The sequence below is a fragment of the Botryllus schlosseri genome, chromosome 6 (genome assembly GCF_051294905.1).
Source record: "Botryllus schlosseri isolate E-star chromosome 6, Bs_hap1, whole genome shotgun sequence".
NCBI classification, from domain to species: domain Eukaryota; kingdom Metazoa; phylum Chordata; class Ascidiacea; order Stolidobranchia; family Styelidae; genus Botryllus; species Botryllus schlosseri.
Genome location: NC_137241.1, coordinates 7,481,087 through 7,503,643, shown reverse-complemented (window position 1 = coordinate 7,503,643; position 22,557 = coordinate 7,481,087). Strand labels below are relative to the sequence as shown.

Sequence of the window (22,557 nt, the reverse complement as noted above, 5' to 3'; positions counted from 1 at the left end):
CATATACGCCGACTATTTCTAGTGTAAGTCTTCCATGAATACTACATTTTGTCGACGGTATTAAGATAATTATGACATATTTCTGCAATTCTTGAAATTTTATTTTCGAAATGTCATTCCTTTGAAACTTGTTTAAGACATGTTACAAAGAAAGTGTTTTGTGAACTTGAATTTGCAAGAAAAATGTAATAATAAATACGGTGTTGCTTTGTTGCATTTTATCGTCCCGCATAATATTATATTGTCATATCCATTTAGCGCGTATACTGGGCTTACGATACTAGGCCCCGGCGTATATCTGTTTGGCTGACATTCAGTTGGCCGCATTTATATCCCAAGTGACAGGATAAGATATACCATGGAAATATCAACTCGCGAGCTATAGCACCGTCAGTGAAAGGGCATAAATTGAATAATAAATTGAATAGCAGCGTTATCAAAAGTCTTTGTCGTCATCATATCGAATCCACCGCCACGCGTCGTTGTCATTGAAACTGCGATACAAAGGAATCCTAGTGAATAAAAATCATACTAAAGAACAGTAGTGTCGATATGACACAATCCATAACCTCGTCCGGGCAAAGTTTCTTATTTGAGCACTCTTCCTATTGTTCGATTTGTGTGCAAAAACTACCTAACGGAGATTGTAAATATTGTGGGCTTAGACAGATACAGGTTTTGGTGCAAGCGAGGCAGGGCTTTTTGTACACTGTACAATGTACGTACATGCACATTCTGTTGCATGTTCTGAAGTATGGTGCGCATTGATGTGCATGATTCTAATATTAGAAATAACAAGACCAAAGCATTTCCTTGCATCAGTGTGTCTAACCACTTGTTATGATACATGTGATAGGCCCATCATACTTTGTCATAGTGGCTCGGTGTGGCCAGACTTCAAAATGGACATTGACGAAAATATAACTATTTTTTCTGTTGAAATTTATATTACCAACCCGGCTATCAGTGCATTTTACTCTACTCTATTATTATGGCTATCTCCCAGTGGTAAATACTAGGGATGGTGGGAACCTCTGAAAGGTACAGGTTCGCGTGAACGCGAACCTTTTTGAAAGGTTTTGTGTGAAGGCGAATGTGAACCCATGACGTCATGTGACGTCATTTTGCTAATTCCAACCCTCCATCTCGGCTAAGTGATATATTGATGTACATTGTACAATCTACATGTACACTGTACAGTGTACACGATACATATAGTGCGACGACTCAGGCCACATTATGATAGAATGCTGAAGTAGCCTATACATGCTGTCTTTTACGTCACCAAAGGTATAAACTGGAGCAATCAAATGATATAATAATCCCATGAAATCAATATCTTCTGTCACTTTGCCAACAATTTCGAAGAGGACTTGCAAGGCAATATAATCTGACGCCTTAACGGTCTAGGCCAGACCGGACAATCTATTCGGCGTCTGACTATTGCTACATTGACATTCAGCAAAGTGTAAAACGGGTTTCTATACTGGCGAACAATATTACTTCTTGAACAAGTCAACACCCCAATCGCACAAATTTGTTTTTATGATACAAAAAACATATCAAATCAAGATGGATCCCATACGCCTGCTAGATTGTTTACATTAGACAACGATGTTTTCTTTATATCAATTTCAATAATTGTTTGAATAAGCATCATTCGCTGACTACATACGCGTAGCGTATTTCGCTCTTCATAATGTGTGATGTGATTGCGGTCAAGCTAACAGCGGAGTCACTAAATATTCACAAACGAAAAGATGGATATTTCGAGCAAACTTTTGTATAACAAAGCAAATTTCTGAGATTGGCAGGGTGCATGCTCGTTTATTGTTGATTTATTTATGGTGCCAGTGCTATGCAAAGAGTGGCCTAAAACCAAATATGTTATAATGACGTGAAAAATTGTAATATATGAAAAGGTTCACAGTGCAGAACCTACCAGGGTTCGTTTGTGAACGCGAACCTCTAAATTTCCGAGATTAACACACAGAACGCGAACGCGAACGTTCACACCATACTTAGTAAATACTATGTCGCGCGTTATTTTTGTTGCTGCGGTTTAAAAGTCAAGCAGCAACATTCTCGTCTCTGCTGAGCAACTTCACTACCACTTGTGACCCTCACGTCTTGGTATTAACGCGAGCCTTACTTAAGACTCTTAAGTATTTCGAATAGGCATTTTGGTAAGGCTCTTATCGAGCCGGAAAGAAGGAGAGAACTCGGTCAAAATTGCGCGCTAATATCAGGTCCATATACGAGTTGGATATAAACGGGATAGAGTTCAATACCGGACCTTTTATCTGTATGTAGTAGTGAGCAGTGTTGGGATCAAGTCACTATACCTTCATTCACAGGTATTCACGATACGCAAATCATATCGAGTCATTTCACAATATGCCTTGAGTAAAGGCAAGTCAGGCGATTTTTGTAGGTAACTCGAGTTAAGTCAAGTCAGGTCAAGTCAGGTCCTATTTTCGAAGTACAAGGCATGATACAATTCATTGCATTTTCAAGATGATTGGAGTACAGATTGAGTCGCTATTAATTCGAAATCGACGAACGAATATCGTGTTAATTAACTCATACCTCCAACGCGGAGTTTTTTTTCTTAGCCTACACCTACACCTCCATACGATACAATTTAAGCCTTACAGCCTGCACCAATCGTTGGCGAGTAATAAACGTGTATGAACCATCAGTCAGATATAAAACATACAAGTTGTTCATTAAGGCGAGCAGACTGAGCACTGAGCAGTATATAGAACATAAATAAACTGATATAGATATGCAACTACTAGTCGAGGACAAGGTAAACTCTATTATGGTCTAATGCTAATCAATTAGTTTACACAGTCAATTTATTTTTGACCTATGCAGTAAAACTAGGATGTGCATTTTGTGAAATCTTTGAATGAATGGTTGCTCAGCTCACACATATTATATCAGCGAGTCTACAACAGGTACAACGACTTAGTCGACACCGATTACTTGACGATTTGAAATTGGCTCGAATACTTTGTTTTTACTCACAAGTCCATTCACATTTTTCAATCACCGAGTCAAGGCAGGTGATGTCATTTTTGCAAAGGCACTTGAGCCAAGTCAAGTCATCTGAAAAAGTCATGACTCGAGTCGTCCACGCGCCGATGTGAAGACCAAAGACAAGGAATAGTGATGATGCAAGTGACGCTTATATAGGGAGCTCATCCCGCGTCACAAATTCATGCATGTGATCATGAAAACAGAACAACGGTCGTGTTCGTTCATATATAGATCATGGCACATCCTTTCTGCAGTCTACTGCGAGTTTACCGAAGCACCTAAACATTATCAGAAAGGCGCGATGTTGACGGGAACGACGTATATGTCTTATCGTAATTAGGGTTGCATTTGCAACAAGATGTGTTTTTAACACTTTGTTTATCAGTGCTTCAAACAATTCCATTTAAAAAATGTTTTTTGTCAAGTTGTTTAACGTGTCATAATTGTGTTAATACTTACGAAAAAACATGTAGTAATAGTCTTCGGACGACTTGCACCCAATATGGTCGACCTATGCGATATGGAATGGTTGTAACCCTCGAAATCTTTGTCGGTTCGACAGTAATAGCAAGTAGTTTTATATCATTGGTACGGAATGGGTTCTCTGATGATGATGATGATGATGATGATGTTGACCGCCGACCGTATAAACGTTGCATGACGATGTAGTCCTGATCAAAGATATTCTAAGATCCGTATACACACAGGGGTCGGTAGCCTTTGTCGCCAAATGAGCCATATTGGTCCTAAATTTTGAATTAATATTTTAGGGAGTCGTACAATAATGTCACTTATTGTGACGTCAGATCACGTTCTAAATTGATTTTTTTAATCAACCCTCTCGTGAAGAAATATAATGTTAATGCGCACATTTGATACCCATTGAGTTAGATCGGTATATTGGAGCAACCATAGCTCTACCGCTTATGATTGAATGATTATTCGAAAGAGCATAGCGTGATCTTTTTTTGGCGAGCAGCTTGCATATATACTTGCATTTTTGCTGACAGGGGAAAAACAATTGCACGACATTCGATTTGATTTGAGAATTCTAGTTTGAGAAATGAGCATATTGTATATGCAGCATTCACCGAATCACAATTTTATCTATGGTGATGTGCGTGCATTACGGCCTTTGTTTATTATTGCTGTTTTTCTGTAATCAGCTACTTTTCCTCGCCTTTATTTTCATAGGAGAAAACTTACACATAACAATATAATGGCATATAGTGGATTTGATCCGATCAGTTTAGAGGAGCCTGCACCGCTGGATGTGGAGCTGTCAGAAAAACTTATGGAAAAAGTCTTGTCCGTAGGGGTTTTTGACTCGGAGCAGACGAAATATTTAAAGAGTGCTGCACTGGAAAAATTGAACCAACTAGCAAAAGATTTCGTGGAAAAAATATCCTCAGATATGGTTCGTCAGTTGTATATTTTCAGAAAATCAAATCAATTTTCAAGGTTTACTTTTATGACCGTGAGCATAAGTCGCGGTCAGACCAATTCTAACTTTGCAGCATCAGGATAGTAAATTCTCCATACAAGTTGGAGAACTGTTGCTTGTGCTTATTTCAGGCATTTTGAGAATGGTAATACGGTTTCAGTAACTTAAGACCTGTAAAATCATTTGTACTGTTGTGGGATGGAGTTGCAGATTGATCATGTCTCAATAGCTGCAGACATCAATTATAAACAAGTCTCCGTAAAATCGAATAGACCTATCTCAGTGATTTGACTCCGAATCAAGTTTTGTGTCCAGTCGAGTACGGTTATTTATAAAGTCATACATGTAGTACGAAGTCATACATAATTCGAAGTATTGCAAGTTTCAACTTTGTACCTTTCACACAATCAGAATGAAAATGATTTCAGTTATATTTAGCAAAATAACTGTTTTCATATTGTTAACCATAACTCGGACTATAGCGTTTTGTTATAATATCACTGCGCCAGTACACAATAAAGGCCTTATTATGAAAATGCGCTGCATCATGTTGCATCTTTTCGATACTATACTGTGATAAAGCCAGTCGAATTCCAAGGCTTCTATGGTACAAAGAAAATGTCGAAACAATAATTCCCAATGGTAAAATAGTTGCATGTCCTTGTCACCACGACCGTCAATTTTATCAGTTGTTTTGCTTGGTTTGCCGTATTTCATATTTCGACTGGACAGCATGTATATAGGTTGTGTACCTTGTGTATATGTTCGGCCTTCAACGCATAACATGTTCAATAGAATCGGCACGTAATGCTTAGTATCGCGGCATATGTGTGTCACATTCTTGAACTTGCGATATTAAGCTACGATACTAAGAAGTCTGAATTGTTTCAATTTGACATTTATACTTCACTTGATTATATTATATTACTATGATTGTGCTACAAAAATAACTTTAAATACCGTTCATATTTATGTATTAAAATGCGAGAGGCAAGCGTATCCCGAATCCCATAACATTGTGTATTGTTTTCCATTGTATATTACTATAATAGTATGGTTACCATACGCCCTGTCTTAAGAGAATTTGTCTTCTTTTTAAATAAATCGAAAGTGACCTCGGATAATCTGGCAAAACTGTAATCGAGTCAAAGTGATGACCTTTTTTTTAGTCAACACAGTACTATCGGTCGAAATTTTTCAAAATCACCAGTTTTCTTGTCCGTTGCTGGATCAGAGTTTTTCACGAGTGTCCTCATTTTCGGATCTCAAATTATGGTAACCCTATATACCAGTTTACCAGTACGTGTATAGTCCTGCGCAATGCCAAACCCACAGGACATTGCGCAGAATGGTGAGATATTAATTCAACCTTCTTTAAATTGAGAAATATTCTAACTGCAGCTGCAGCGAGCTGTCTATAACGTTTGACTTGTCATGGGACAAGTGCTGTTATTGTTGGAAGTAAACGCCCACAGTAGGGCTGTTCAAAAATAACTTTTTATTCTGGATTCCAGTCGGTCGGACATTAAATTGTCAGGTTACCCTAAAAAACGCTGCACACCAAATTTGGTTCAATTCTATCAAGTATAGATCTCCGCAGATCCAATTAAAATTTTTAATTTAAACAGGAAAATTAAAAAATAAAATTTTCAAATTTTTTTGTCAACCCCATGAAATTGTTGAGCTGTCTTCAGAGACTATGCAAAACAAATTTGACTCAATTCCAACTAGTAGAAGTGGAGGTATTGGAGTTTTTCGTTGATAATCCTCGGATTATCCACCAATCAAGGATAATCCGAGAAATATCAACGAAAAACTCCTATAACTCCGCTTCTACTAGTTGGAATTGAGTCAAATTTGTTTTGCATAGTCTCTGAAGACAGCTCAACAATTTCATGGGGTTGACAAAAAAATTTGAAAATTTTATTTTTTAATTTTCCTGTTTAAATTGAAAATTTTAATTGGATCTGCGGAGCCCTATACTTGTTAGAATTGAACCAAATTTGGTGTGCAGCTTTTTTTAAGGTAACCTGACAATTTAATGACTGACCCAGAGATGAGCGGGTTTGAAATTTCTATGTCCTAATCCAATCCAATCCGAACCTTGAAATCCAAATCCAAATCCTAATCCATAACTTTTTCAGATTCAAGTCCATGTCCAATCCTAATCCGATTCCAACTGGAAATTCAGAAAAAAATACTAATTTATGCAAGGAAGGGATTCGAAAATTTTCTTTCACAACCAACGATTCACTTGATTCAAGATAACTTAGTAACCATAAGTACATTAATAACTGATCTGAATAAGTTTGTCGCCATTCACCACACGACATTTCAATCTCCCAGAAAATATGTAAATCCAATCCAAATCCTAATCCGTTCTGAAAAAATGTCTAATCCAAATCCAATCCAAATCCGACAAAATTTCACAAATCCTGTTTTTTCAAAACCTAATCCTAATCCATGCTCATCTCTGGACTGACCGACTGGAATCCAGGACAAAAAGTTATTTTTGAACAGCCCTAGCCCACAGTGCTAATGATGAAATGACCCGTGTTGACCATCTCACGGGATAACATAGCAGGTACTTCCTTATCTCGCGATCAGCAACCAGCACGGAGGTGCAAATATCTCCCCTAAACTTTCAAAATTATGTGCGGTTTATACTTTGGCTAATTACAAGTTTGATTTTCACGAATTGTGTGGCAAGTCAGGTTGCAAGGTCAGCTGTATTTCACTTCTGCATATAAGATCATCTTGCCCGGTCGGGCAATGCATATTCAGTTATAGGAATACTGTTGCGGCGTCGTATTCTAAACTGTCACTTTTGAGTTTACAACTGCTGGTATAAGATATGGTTTAGGCTAGCGACACATTTACGATGAAACATTTACGAAAACTTTTTGCATCTACAAAAGTTCTCCATAACCCACACATGAATGGTTTGTTGACGTCTATAGGGCTCGACAATACATATCGTGGAGGAATGTCACCTTAAAGTCCTGACATCCGGATTGCACGGGCTTGGAGTGCCCACCAGACAGCCGGATATCGATGTATTGTTCGTCGGATCTCGACTAGTTAGCAGGCTAAGGTTTTTCCGCGATTTCTACTCCATGCTCAAGGAGAAAGAAGGAGTGAAAGAATGTACCGTGAGTGTTTTCCGAATTTAGCCCTTAATGGAGTGACTTATTGTTTGTGACTGACAGGCTGCACCCGACGCTTTTGTTCCTATCATAAGAGCTACTGTTGATAATTTTGAGGTGAGCGATTAATTAATTCGGGGTTGTATTACTGTTGAGCAATGAATGTTTCGAATATCTTTGTAAGGCCTTGTTTCATATTCTTTAATGTCACATGGTACTGTCAACCAGTTCAACGACGCGTTCGCCACTATTGTGTCTTTTAGATTGATATCGTGTTTGCCGAGCTCCGTTCACACGACACCATTCCCGACACTTTGAATCTGCGAGACGACAATATGCTCAAAGGATTAGACAGCCAGAGCGTCAGAAGTTTGAACTGGTGCCGGGCAAACGCAGAGATCCTACACCTTGTTCCGGATGAGGATAACTTCAAGAACACTCTCAATGCGATACTTGTGTGGGCAAAACGTGAGTGGGTTGTGTCTTATTTACAGCTCAAGCTGTATGTTGTTTGATTGCAAGCGTTACCTCAATTACTTAGCGTGACTGGTATCCGAGTGGGACTAAAATTTAAGAGAAGAGAAAATGTATAAGGAGGTGGGAGCGGGAATTTCTTAAAATAAGATGTGACGTCACTGATCCATTATCGAGTGGTAGTAACCTAACGCGGCAGCCATGTAATGTCCGAGCCGAGTATGAGTGGGGAACGAAAGCGACACCAGTCGCCCGCGACAACGCTATCAGAATATTGTAGGTGTGTAGGGCTAGGCCAACCCGAAAGCCAACCCGAAAGCCCGAAACAATGTTTTGAGTGGCCCGCGAGGTAATTTTCGAAATTAGTTGTATCATCAAAAAAATAATTACCCAGACAATATATTGTGAACTTGCAAGGCCAACCAAAAAATCGATCAGCCTGACCGTGAAATTAGGGATGTTGATGGCTAAAATATCAGTTCTGGCTCACTCGCGAAGGTAAAGAGGCGCCAGTCACATTTTCGTAGATCTTCGTATACAACCATAAAGTAGAATATTTCGCGGCAGATTTAGTTGACTTGAAATCTTTCCTAGAATTTCAAGCGATTTATTCTCACTCGATTTCTTGCGTTTAGTATTGGTACCCTCTCCAGAGTTGAGTCAAACTATATTCGCAATCATGAACAAACGTGACGTCCAACATGCGACTTCGCATGTGCACTTGTAGAAAGATCGTCGGCGATGAAACCTTGGCACAAAATGATAGACGCATGTTCACCGAAATCTTCGATGATGATATGTCCAAGAGCATAATAACCCAGTCCTTGCCCAATCAGCCCAGCGGTATACAGGGGCAACCCGGAGTATGTGCAAACAACAGTACTATTCACCGAATTCATTTATCATCTTTGGGAAATTTTCGCGTTTCCCGCGACTAGGACATTAATGCAGGCTGAATTTTCGTGACATAATTGTTATCGATTTTGATGAGTAGTAAGTTAAGTCTTATTTTCACCATTACGTTATCCGGTTCAAATCCCATCTACATTCAAGCGGCCCGCGCAATGGTTCGTAAATCTCACGTGGCCCTTTGGCCGAAAAGGATGGCCACCCGTGGGCTAGGCCTAACTTATGGTCCGACCGAGGTCGACTCCAGAATTCCTACTTAGTGTTAGAGGCTTCTATCTAGGCTCCTCCTCGTCATCTCATCCGTGTAAGCGGTGTCTCATAAAAGCCTAGAACTGGGCCGTGCTACAAGCGGGCATCTACGGAATAAAAATGAAAATATTTCCCGATATAAATGACCATAGTAGTCGACATACACCACGAATACAACAAACAGCAACAACTTATGGTATGAATATCGAATCTATAGCCTATGGTAGAAATGCGGCATGAGCACACTAAGTATTGTCAAATTATTATTTATTTGTTAATATTATATCACCTCGATGTGCGTGACACTAGACGTGCGTGTATTCATTCAAGCCACCTGATTTATTGATAGAATCAAATTACAGTATTTACATTTAGTTTTATAACACGACACCAGATAATCACATAGTGAGTGAAGAAGGGGAACTGCGTTCTAAACATGATGTGGTGTCATGTTGAAGTTAAGCCATTGAAGCCATTTTCCTCAAAAAGCCACCGTGTTCGAACTGCAGCTAGAAGATTTTCAAAATATACACCATAACACACGTGCGGCTCTGTGGTGTCGCAAAGGATTAAGAAGCAATGACGCGTGATGATGATAAGCCTCGACATCACGGATACAGCACGTTTGTTATGGTTAGGGTTGCATTTAAAACAAAAATCAATTTAAAACAAACATGTTTAAAACAAGGCCCTTGTTTAAAACATGTCTTTTTTAAAGCCATGACGTCATAGTGGATTGACATTGACAATTGAAAATATAGGATAAATATAGCTCCTTTGACGAAATATCTGTACTATTGCTGTTAAACCGACTATTTTGAGGGTTCCAACCATCCCATATCGGTCGGCTATATCCGGTGTAAATTGTCCGTAGGCTCATACAACATGTTCTTTGAAAGTATTTACACAATTATGGCATAATTATACGACTAAAAAAACACAATTTTTTTAAAGGCCCTTGTTTAAAACACTGTTTAAAACATGATTTAAAACACCGTTTGTTTTAAATGCAACCCTAGTTATGGTGCATATTTTGAAAATCCTTTCAGCTGCGCAGTTCGAAGAACGGTGGCATTGTGTAGAAAATTTTTGCTTCCAAAAATGTGTTACTTGGTGGCATGCTGATATTTCTTGACCTCCCATCAAGATTGTCGATATAATCAGTGGAAAGATGTTGGAATCTCCCAAACGTACCATTGACAAATTTCTTTCGTGCGTGGTGCATACGTTTACAAGTTGGTATTTCTATATAGAACGCATCATTTTCCTCTGCTGTTAGCATCTGTTTTTTGTTTGTGTGTGTTTCATATTCATGGTGTTTCGACTACTTTGGTCAGTTTACACCAAACCGTCATTCTTCATTATCATTCCGTATTTACCGGACTTGTAGCACGGCCCATTTCTAGGCTTTTTAAGACACCGTTTACGCGGATCAGATGGCGAGGAAGAGCCTAGATCAGTGGTTCCCAACCTGGGGGGCGTGAAAGCATCTGAATGAGGGCGCGAAGAAGCGGTCAACTGAAAAAAAAATTTGCGGTCTGCGCGATTTACCTCCAATTCACGCGTGATTCTCTTTATATAGACCGAATTTCAAATTGTTCAAGTCTCTCATCAACAGTCATAACCTTCCATGCCATCAAACAATCCATTAAGGTTGCTAGCATGCCGGTTGGATTTTGTGATATGACGATAAGGGGCGCGCGAAATTTTTCACTATCATAAAGGGGAGCGTGTCCAAAAAAGGTTAGGAACCACTGGCCTAGATAGACCCCCGACAATTTGGTAGGAATTCTGAGGTTAACCTCGGTCGGACTAGAACCAGCAACCCATTCGTGTTGCAGCTGTGGAAAGTACCACTACGCTATTTCGCGCTCGCCACAGTTCGCATCTGTACTGTGGGCTCAGATTGTAATGAGTGCTACTATATTAAAATCGAGAAATGAAGTCACATTGAATCGCGTATAGCGCGAAGATGAATTATAATCGGGAGTGAATTCGTAAATTCAATTCGTGTGTCGACGGCCGCCAACACTACTAATTGAGTTACGTGTCGACGCGACGGCCGCACAAATTTCCTTCTACGGCCGCAGGTTGGCCACCCCTGGTGTAGGCCTACTGCGTTAAAACACTGATGACGTCCTCATATCGGCAATGCAATCATTACTATCCAAGGCATATAGTCAGATTTAAAATACGATTATTCAAGCGTGACTGAAGCAAAAACTTTATAAGCGTATGACCTTGTCAATTGAAATCCGATTTCTGTCAAGTGCGCAATTTGTTGAAATGTGATATTGGTGCATACGTTAACAGTCAACACAGCGCCGACCAAGTTGATTGGAATATAGAAGATTCCCGTTCAAACGAATCGAATAAATCAGAATTTTGCTGCTGAGAAGCTGGTGTAATTCAATGCCCTACACTGCATAGTTGCATGTACTATCAACGTTTGCAAAGCTCTGTTGAGTAACTATTATGCACAGCAGTGAATTGCAATTCGCTGGCATACGCAATAACGCTCTGTCCAATTTCGACCTCCAATTAAAAAAACCAACACGGAAATCACTCACGAATTCTTTTGAACACGGGAATGCGACGCTCATGGGTGCAAATAGAATATAATTTAGAGAAGAGGAACGTGAACTTGCTCGTCCGATGGACAGAGGAGATGGTGTTTCTCCGATCATTCGGGTTGAAATCGACGTTTCAACCGAGATGGCGCCGCTTCGTCTGATTACGAATTACTGATTACAAATTCGTGATGTACATCTGTACATCTAAAATGGTCGTCAGATTGGTCAGATAAGCATTAGTGCCTTCTGCGAAAGAAAAAGTGAATTTTTTTTTCGAATCGCAGGTGGATTTTGTCTGTTTGCGCGGCACAGGTTTTCTGTGTGTGCAAGCAGGCAGCTTCGAGGTAACATTGCTCACTACTGATAAATAATTGATGATCTTATTCTCATATAACTCTACCTGAAACGGGCGACAATCGTTATTTCGCAATTCTCATACAGATACACCATGTAAGCGTGGATTGTAGCTAGAGTCAGGACCAAAACAGCAATTCGTCCCCCTCCTCCAAACGTTGGTCTTACGCCCCAGATTGGAAGGAAAGAACTATTCGTAACGCCAGCCCATCGCTGCTATTGACAATGGACACATACCCAATGTTTCGGCCAAGGTCTTTCTTAGGTGGCACACTTCGTGGAGTCGCATGTTGGCCGAAACTGAATATGTATTTTGGTGTGTCGGGGCGCGGTAATGACGGGCACCGAAATGCCTATTCCTAAAAATTATGCCTGCTCTTTTTCTTGAGGGCGAGAGGTATTCATTTCAAAATCAAGCTATCTATAGACAATAAATCGCGAATAACGAAGAAAATTTTAAAGATGATTGAATCTCTCGAAATTACTCTATATAGTTTATGTTGATTTATGAAACATTTTTGAGTCCCCTTCGAGCTCGCTGCCCATCCCATTGGGAAGTTTGGGGTGCGGCAGTTATGAACCTGGCAAGAATACAAATCGTTGGGTGCGATAAATCGTCCGTTACAAAGTTGGGCAATGGGTAAATTGTGACGTAACAAGCAAATGAAGTATCATTTATATAGGTAGTTATCATCTCATTAGGCCTTTTCATCGTAATCCTTTAATTGTCTTCAATAAATATCTTCTAAGATTACTTCTAAGAAGCAAAATAAATGTCATCGTGAGTAATCGTGATTACTTTCCAATGTGATCGTAATCGTAATCGACCACTTCCTGATTTTGCTGTAATCGTAATCTTAATCGAAATCGATTACATTCATGAAGTAATCACGTCTGATCTATTCCATTACAGAAATATTTCAATCCAATGCTGTTGAAGGTCAGTGCCACTTCATAACCAGTCAGGCTATAAAGTGACACCGCTTTCTAAATAAGATGTGGTCTCAAATTAACGTCGAAGATGTTAAAACATTATTGGCAGCAGCCATAGCCTCAGAAATTCTCCGCATTCGAACCGCAGCGAAACGGTTTTCACGGGTGGTCCTATTCCACTCTGGCTTGCTCTCTGGTATCGAGATCATTCGCCATCACGCGTATTCGCTGCTTAAGCCTTTTCAAAATTTCTGAGACGAATTCCCTCTTAATCCCATTTCCTTAGTAATTAACGGAAAGTGCGTGTGATACGTCACACACAAACTGCTTGTAAAATTTACTAAACATGATCAACAACACAAACTCTCAATACATCTTCCAACTGCACCGAGAAAGTGCAACGCTGAAGGAATGCGTGCCGAAAATTTCTCATTAAGGGTTACGAAGTGATCACGCGTGAAGGCGAGTGATCTCGATATCACTGAGATATGACTTAAGTGGAATAGGATTACTCATCATCATCATCATTGGTTTATTAGCAATTTTATCAGTTCAATACACCACAAAATGCGATACAATGAAAAGATAGGAAGGTGTCGAAGCGACTTGGGGTAGTCTATGGAATCAGACACCCACCTTGGCTTAGGCGATGTAAAGAGGAGGCATGCACACTGAATGAAAAGTGAAGAAGATACTATAGAAAAAAAGCAAGCTATAAAAATGGGGTGGTATGTCATGGAAGGCGAGATCGATAGGTCAGTCGTGGTCAGGTAATCTTGAGGATGGACTACTATTCATTTAGTAGTAATTGCTTGTATTTCGACTTGAATGTGGACATGCTTGTCGAGTGTCGGATGGCCGGCGGGATACTGTTCCACACATGAGGTCCGTCATATTTGATGGAGTGATGATCTTTTCGGTCGATCATATGATATTTGAAAATATTTTTAGCTGCAGGTCGAATGCGATGACTTTATGAGAAAAAGGCCTTAGAAAATGGCCTTATCGATATATGCCAACTGGGGAGTTTGCTCAATTGTGACAAAACTGCAGTTGCAGAGAGCTCACAACTGTGAAAGCTTGTTTATTTCAAATATCAGGACGGCGAATATACAGCAGCAGTTTGGGATTTCTTGGAGGCGAGTCTTTTACGATGCTGGTGGCGAAAATCTGTCAGCTACATCCTCACGCGCTACCCTCTACTTTGATTAGAGCGTTTTTCGAAGTCTTTTCCCAATGGTATGGCGGCATATGACTTTTCTGTGATTGTAAGATAAATTCAGTGGTTTCTGTTTTATAGGAAATGGTCATGGCAATGCCCGGTACGTCTTAAACCGTCTACTAAAAATGTAGCATTAGGTAATCTGGCGTGGGATCCTGAGCGTAATACAAAGGACAAAGACCACGTGATGCCTATTATCTATCCAATTCATCCTCACATTAATTCCACATTCAACGTGACTAAGTCGTCACTACAAATTATGAAGAAGGCTGGTTCATATTTTTATAACGTAAAATTGGTTCTAATGATTGTAACATCACATTGTCAGGAATTCAAAGCTGGCCGTGAAGTTGTTTCGAAGGTGTACAATAACGAGGCATGCTGGTCGGACTTATTTGAGGAATTCAATTTTTTCGACGAATTCCAACATTTTGTGGTCGTCACCGCTGGCGCCGCGGACGCTGGGCGTTTTAGAAGATGGTCCGCTGTACCCTTTCTCACTTTATACGTCCGAATACTGGACTAAGTCATGTTTATTTTATTTTTAGGATTGGCTTGGTGCAGAGCAAGATACGGAATTTGGTGGATTTTCTGGAGTTTTGCAATGGTATAAGTTTCATTCGGGTGAATACCGAAAACTTCTCACCGGTCAGCGAAACGTATGCTATTGATTTCGGTATAACGCGAATGTTACGGGCGTCTAATTCACGTTTTCTCCCAGAGATATGTATGTTCGGAGGTGGTTTCTCGGATTTGTGAAAGAAGGGTCACAATTACATGTGAAGGATCTAAAACCGCATATGGAGGTAAGGTTGAGTTTGGTTCAAGGTGACAATTGAAATCGGACTCAGGCTATGTAAGAAGCTAATATAGAGTTATATAGGCCTACATATCTCATCTACGATTGTGGGTAGGTATGGATCGACAATTACATAACAGATAAATCAGGAAAAGAATTTATTTGCTCTGCACTACATGTTAACTGTCGCACAACTCCAACAAGACTCATACTGCATCGCAGGTTTACGAATTCAATAGCGCATTGTCCTACTTATGACAGATTGGGCTTGGCGCCTGGCCCGTCTGCGCTTCACCTGCGCATCGTCACCTTTCCTTTCGCGCTATATTTTGAATGATATTTGACAATTCCGTGATTTAGGTGTAAATATTTCAAAATTGAGTCGTCCATGGACATCGATAAAAATATAACAATAATTATTATTAGTATAATCATCGAAGTTGAAAAAAATGCTAATTTGAGCAATTTCACTATATTTTGAGTAACCACCAATATAGCCTATACCGCTTTACCGCGATAATCTTTTAATAAGATTACCATGACATCAAACCCACTTATGGAATACAGTTGTGGGCGCATTTTCACACTACAGCAGTATGTAGTAACAAAGGTTTCTGCGCGTGTCACCCATAGGCAAACCCAGAAATTGTTTTCAAAAAATTCAGCAAATATTACGTACAATAAACGCTGGCTCTGAAGCGGTCGTGACCCAGCCCTTAATGACCCATTGTAATACAAGGTATACCTGGACCCAAAGTCCTGTTTAGATATGGTTCACATCGATTTTACGGGATCACGGTCAACATGTAATTGATTATGAGATCATTTCCGTTTACCCGATTACGATTACCAATGCAATGATGCTCACCTTGACTGTATCGTATAGCTTGGTACCAGCACCTCGAAATTGCGCGTCAATGCGAATTAAAATTCCACATCAGGCTTACAAGATCAGGACAGTTGGGCTTGCAAGGCGCATTGGATTTTTTACGAGAGACATGAAGCTCGAAACAGTGTATGCAGATAGGCAAGAGGTCAAGGATATGAAAGAAGAAAAAGCAAATTTCGCAACGCCTATACCAGTGCTTCTCAACCGGGTTCCCATTTCGTCTGATCAAGGGTGCCGCGAGATAATGAGGTAATGACTAATGAGGGTGACCGTCGGCATATGACAAAACTTAAGGTCATCCAAATTATGAGTAGCATTTGAGAAGATGATGTGATTTCTAAAACGTCACCGGTACATCGGCCTATACAGCGCAACAAGGCCGAAATGCCGACTGGCCCGAAAGTAACGTATTTTTCAGTCAACGGAATCAGCATTTAGGCATGAATTGAACATGTTGAATTTTTAGTTTCTAGCATACCAAATCTCGCATTCATGATACTCAAGGCGAGGTTGCCACGAACTAGTTATTCCTTTCAGAGGGTGGCGCGGGGTAACATTAGAGTAGAAAACAACTGGCCTATACTTTCGAAGACAGCAACTTGTTGTGTAGCAGTAGCAGAACGATTACATGCGAATTCGGCACTTGGCCGCTCCAAATCCTAACCGTAATCCCGAGCGCCAAAATAACCTCTAAGCAAAACATAACCCTAACCCCATAACCCCAGTACATGAATACATACACACCAAGTATATAGTGTATTGATACAATATTTTGTTGCATCGGGTTCACAATAATAATAATAATTATGACATTTCAATACCATTTTAATACTTCACTGGTAACCGTGGCGATCAACATCTGTGTCTAGTTCATCAAAAACGACTCGTCAACGCGATGAGAGCGCCCTACCGATCCCACCGAAGGTACGGAAGACTGAGTGAGCTTGGAATCAACTACAGGACACTGCAGAATAACGTGAAATATCTAATACAGTGGCAGTCTTTTACTTGCGAATCGTATTATATTGAATCGTTTCAGAGTCTGTCATGTTTATATGGCAATTCGTAAACAGATAAAATATCGCAATGATCTTGAAGTCTTTATTCGAACAATCAAATGTTTAAATCTAGGTTTTGTATTACCGAATGGTGACAGTAAAATTTGTATCTATTATTATTGGGGGTATATATTTATTCTTTTGGGGATTATGACACCGCTTTCCGACTGATACAGCACTGCCCGAATCTATTCAGTATACGTTCGTCACATAGTGACACGAAAGCTAGTGGTAGATTGCAAAGTTATCGAAGAAAAGGCGAACATAATTCAGTTTTCTGTGTCCCATAACCCCATTCAGTCACATCGTTTGTGTTGCAATTGTAATTTCTTGCATTTTGCAATACTATATTTCTGATTAACGCCGTTTTCAAAACATATCCGCAGATACCCACATCAGCAAAGAAGGTCTTGCTGTTTCCGTTCTTAGTCAGGGCGGGAATACAAGCCTGAACACCATACGACATTTCGCAAAAAATAGATTTTTCCGAACCACCTGATGACGCAGTCCCTAAATGATATCGGGAAGTCTGGGGTCTACGCTACTACTGCAACATCGGCGATTCATTCTAGAGACATTTACAGGGCTGTGGAGTCGGAGAACCGTTAAATAGTCTCCTGATCGATTCCGAGTCGGAGAAATTTCGTAACACCCTTCGAGTTGGAGTATAGGAGTCAGGGAAACATGCTGGCGGGAGTCAGGGTCGCCCTTTCTTAAAATGCTCGGACTACTACTCTCGATTCGACCGAATGTTCATAAATATAACTAAAATATGAGGTTAGTAAGTGAAGTTGAGTTTTTCGTAGTACGCTGGCCTTCACGAGCTCAATTTCTCTTAGCGAGCACATTTTTATGAATTCAACAAAATGGATTGATTCACTGCGTAACAATACTCAGAACTATAATGTAATAATTCTGTAATTTTCTAAGTAGATTTACAGAAATATTAGAGTCGGGAGTTATGAGTTTTAAAGAAGATAGGAAACGGAGAGTCAGAGTCAGTATATCGAAAATTGTCTGAAGTCGGAGATGGGGTCGGTGGTTAAGTGAACCGACTCCAGGGCACTGACTGCGAGAGTAGGACCTCTCACCTCACCGTACCGAACTATCTATCTATATCTCTTGAGAACCCGGATCACCGATGTGAAATAGAAAGGTCACAATGTATAAGTTACAATGTTCAATACTACACATAAAGACAGAATAAGACAGCCCCGAGAGAACTGGACTCAAACCACAGAAATAAAGCCACGAATGAGAAACGAGAGGTTGCGAAATCAAACCGAGGCAACATCAGTAGAAGTGTCGACATCTTCCTCTTGTCGTTCCAACTCAGCGTCGCAAGACGACGGCCGGCTGTAGCACAGCTTGAAATCCTCCGCCATCGCTCTCAAAATTTCCACGCAACGAGGGATCAGTTCGATCGTCAGTCCTTTCATATTCGGCAGCGCAGCTTTCGAGCGCGGTTTCGTACCAACGATGAAAGTAATCGCACCGTCTTCGACGCATGTGTGTTCCAGAGGCACTTGGCATTTTGTTTGGTATCTCTGCAGGTAGGTGATATAGGAGAATACCATCGTCCTGTCGCTTCTCGCCAGCTTTTTCAGCTCGGGCCCCGTACGGAGATCGTGCGTGTCGTAGTAGTATACATGACTCTGGCACAGGCGAGACGCGTATACTGTGAGCTCTTCTGGAGAGTACCAGATGGCGATACCCATGCGATACAGGGAGAGGATATCGGAGACCGGGTACGTGTAGCTGTCCAACTGCGGTAACTTGAGGATTCTGAAATGCTGCGAGTCCCAGTATTTATTTAATGCGTCGTGCTTTTTCATCAGTCGTGTCACAAATTCTTGGTTGCCGAAGCATACACGGTAGCACCGTTGCAAAAGTGGGATCCTACTCTCCAACACCGTTCGACTGTTGTACTTGATTATCAATCGCCAGCAGCCGAGCATTTCTTTCGTTACTCCCATCTTGTCGAGTTGACGCTCTGTGGTGTCGACCATTATTTCGTCGAGGGATTTATCGGAATCGCTCCTTTTCGACGTCACGACGACCTCGTCGACTGCCAAATCCGAATCACTCGACGTGTCGGATGCTCCCTGACTGGTTTGTTGCGGAATCGGCTGTACTTCTCCCAGTTCCGTGTTATGCGATTCGGTAGGCAAGCGGTGATCTGTTGGAGGTTGGACGTCTCCAATGCCGTCGGAGTCGCCTTGATTTCGGCCAGACTGGCCTATATTTATTGTAAGTGCGGCTATAGTCTCTGGTGATAGCAATTCGTCTCCGCGCGCTGGTGATGTATTCACAGCCGTTTGAGTAGACCTATGTTGACCGTTATTGCCGCACACCGCCATTGGATCAACGTGTATTGGAACATGATCGCTTTCGTTACATCCAGATACGGAAGTTGGCTCTTTCTGAGTCGCAGTCTTCCCACCATTCCGATTTAGTTGCATGCCTACACTTACGTTCGCATCCTTGGAAAGTCTGCATACGGGTACGAATCTAAAAACCCTGTACTTGTACTCTTTAGGAATGGCGTAGTCACTTGTTATTTCCTCGAAATCGACAGACTTGTCCAGCATACTCATAAAGCTCGCTCTAAGGTGATAGACGTCCGCATCTTTTTGCCCGTGCTCTTGACTAGCTTCCCAATCTCGGAATAACTTATAGTAACCTTCCTTTTGCGGTATGTTTGCGTACTTCGACACCAGCGGTAGAATGAATATCTTGGCTTCTTCGTCGTACCTCACCCACCGCAAACCCTTGTAGAGTTCGCTGCTGATGTGTCTTTCCAACCAAGGACGTAATTCAGCCGCGTTTGCGGTTGAAGACATGTTTTTGATTGTACTCCTTTCTCGAGATTACAGGGCGATACTATAGCTGAGAGAGGCGGTCTGTAACATCAGCGGACTGAACAAGCCTACTAAAGATGAGAATGCACCAATCATTGCTTCATCGCTTGTGATCCACTTTGCTAATCATTGCCAGATGCAACTAGATTGTTGTTGTTTGGTGATCTAGTCTGCATGGCGTTTCCAATACATTGATCATTTTACAAACATCGTTTGTATACGAATACTTCCTGGCGCATTAGTATCAAAACAGTTGAATTACCTTCAGGCATTATATTCTTACTGTATGGGCTTTATTGTAAAAGAGTCTGTGCTGTCCTGACCATACATCAATCATCTCAATAGGGGAGACATCCGCTTCCGGGGAGGAGTGACGGGCTAATTTTAGCAGCAATCTCGAAGGACTTTCGTACAAACGTGAAATATGATTTGAAGTCGTTTGGTATTTTACATTTCAAAAATTGTACGAACAAATATTCGTGCGTCTTGATGCAAAATATAACGTCTGCTTTGAACATATTATACAGACCACAAGATCGTGTGCTACGGTCGCGGCGTACCGTGATATCGAGGCCATGAATTTATGTGTGGACTGTGTGGAGTCGGTTGATATGTAGAGGGAGTACGAAAATTGGTATATCCATCCTTCTGGTGGCCTATGGCATTAAACGTCGAATAAATTACTCACAATGGCAGGCCGATATTCTAATATCAAGATTCATATGACAGAAGATGCTATAATTATCCTGATCTACTGAATCTCAAGTAAACCAAACTTATAAACTGTGCAATGTACATTGTACAATGTAGGGGAGATGTGGTACCGATGGATCAAAAATTGCAAAATGATCTCTGGCCCTCGAATCTTCAGCCGAGAATAGCGGATCTTTTGCTGTCTTAACACTTTGATACAGGCGCCAACTATCGCGGGCATTTACATGGGTATCCTTCTTTTGAAAAAAACATTTATAAACGTTTAAAATTTGTTGCTCGAACGTGTCATCGGTCCCCACCCGGTGGGTCTAATGGCACACGACCATGGGCCCTATGAGACATACGCTCAAAACCGAAATTTTTCACCTTGTTTTGTTGCGTACTATAATCCAAGCTACAGTATGCCAGTGGAGAATGTTACGTCGCCACCTACAGGAATAAACTAGATTATATCAACTCAAATGTTGGGATAAAATCACGTATAGATTTCTGCCGAAACTTACAAAATTAATGCCACATACATATTACCGGAAAATCGACATTTTGACTTCCAAATACCTCGTAATAGCGATAAAACACCACAGATAACTATGATTTATTGCCTCTATATTTGTAGGCGTGTTTCTGTTGGTAAGTGATTAGTTGGTCCAACTATTTTGCTTGATTTGCCCATGGTACCATAGGTCACCCACCCAATACATATTGCTATTGGATTGAAAATAGTCCACTCGAGGATGGTATTGATTAAAAAAATATGTGCCATTGTATACCCTGACACAAGCCCTATAGTTCACATCAAAAATTATTGCGGGTTTGTTAGTCTGGAAGGTGATATAGAAAAATGTATATTTCGATCCAAATTTAATCTGCACCCCCTAAAACGTACATCATTTGACACGGACCCCATAACTCACGCAGGTCGAAGGTTTTTTTGTGTGTGAGGAAAGAATCTGCCAGTATGCCATTGCAGACAAAGTCGCGTACTGTAATCATTGGATTATCGCGGAGAATTTTTCAAGTATTTTCGGTCCCAGTGTCTCATCGGTACCACATCTCCCCTATACATGCATTAGGATCGGAGGTGGTCAGATTAGTCAAGAAAGCTACTCTATAAGCAGAAGTAAAAGTAGCGACGCACATTTCTACTCAAGTGCGAGTAAAAATGATGCATCCCAAAACTAATTCAAACAGAAGTAGCATTGGCTGGCTTTGAAAACCACTCAAGTAAGTATGCAGTTTGAAAATAAGTCATAAAGACGAACAGTCAAAACTTGGCAACTGACATATGCGGACGGTGGAGAGAGTTGCGTGTGCTACGACGTGTGGCTAAAACCCACGTTACATATATTTCCAACAACATACGGATTCCACCATATCATATGATACAAATGATAGCATTACTATACCACAGTGTTTCTTAAACGCATAGTCCAGTATATCAGTACCAGTATAACATTTCAGAAAATGTCACAAATCGGCAATGTCCCTGTATGACAAGACCAGTAGTTTAATTAGACGATGAGCGATACGGAAGTTGTATCCAATACTACATTACCGCTTTACGGGATTAGGAAGGCAATGAAAATATGATAGATCGGATGATTCCAAACGTTTTCTTGAACCATATTAACTGAGATGAAACTGTCATCATGGTAACTAGGGTTGCGTTTAAAACAAAAATCAATTTAAAACAAACATGTTTAAAACAAGGCCCTTGTTTAAAACATTTTTTTTATTGTTTTATTGTTTTCAAGTTATGACGTCACGAATATTCAATTGTGACGTCATAATGGATTGACATGGACAATTGAAAATATAGGATAAATATATAGCTCCTTTGACGAAGTATCTGCTACTATTGCTGTTGAACCGACTATTTGGACGGTT

General features: G+C 40.5%; 2 protein-coding genes across 4 annotated transcripts; one reads left to right on the top strand and one right to left on the bottom strand.

Moving 5' to 3' along the window:
- The first annotated feature begins 1,763 nt into the window (after positions 1-1,763).
- LOC145440769 (poly(A) polymerase type 3-like) lies at positions 1,764-17,456 on the top strand. 3 transcript variants are annotated; one of them, XM_080318514.1, is made up of 11 exons: positions 4,197-4,462; positions 7,450-7,641; positions 7,699-7,752; positions 7,899-8,103; positions 14,228-14,366; positions 14,428-14,617; positions 14,678-14,829; positions 14,898-15,008; positions 15,071-15,155; positions 16,090-16,286; positions 16,907-17,456. In XM_080318514.1, the coding sequence occupies exons 1-11, from the start codon at positions 4,265-4,267 to the stop codon at positions 16,977-16,979; spliced, it is 1,596 nt and encodes a 531-aa protein (XP_080174640.1). In that variant the 5' UTR covers positions 4,197-4,264; the 3' UTR covers positions 16,980-17,456. The 3 variants fall into 3 exon arrangements, 2 of the variants coding, with proteins under 2 accessions (XP_080174639.1, XP_080174640.1); XR_013915607.1 differs by having other exon boundaries at positions 1,764-4,462; positions 14,428-14,836; XM_080318513.1 differs by having other exon boundaries at positions 4,195-4,462; positions 14,428-14,829.
- A 916-nt stretch (positions 17,457-18,372) lies between these two features.
- LOC145440117 (uncharacterized) lies at positions 18,373-19,938 on the bottom strand. Its single transcript, XM_080317707.1, has one exon. It carries the CDS (start codon positions 19,936-19,938, stop codon positions 18,373-18,375), a length of 1,566 nt encoding a protein of 521 aa, XP_080173833.1.
- Between the last annotated feature and the right edge of the window lie 2,619 nt (positions 19,939-22,557).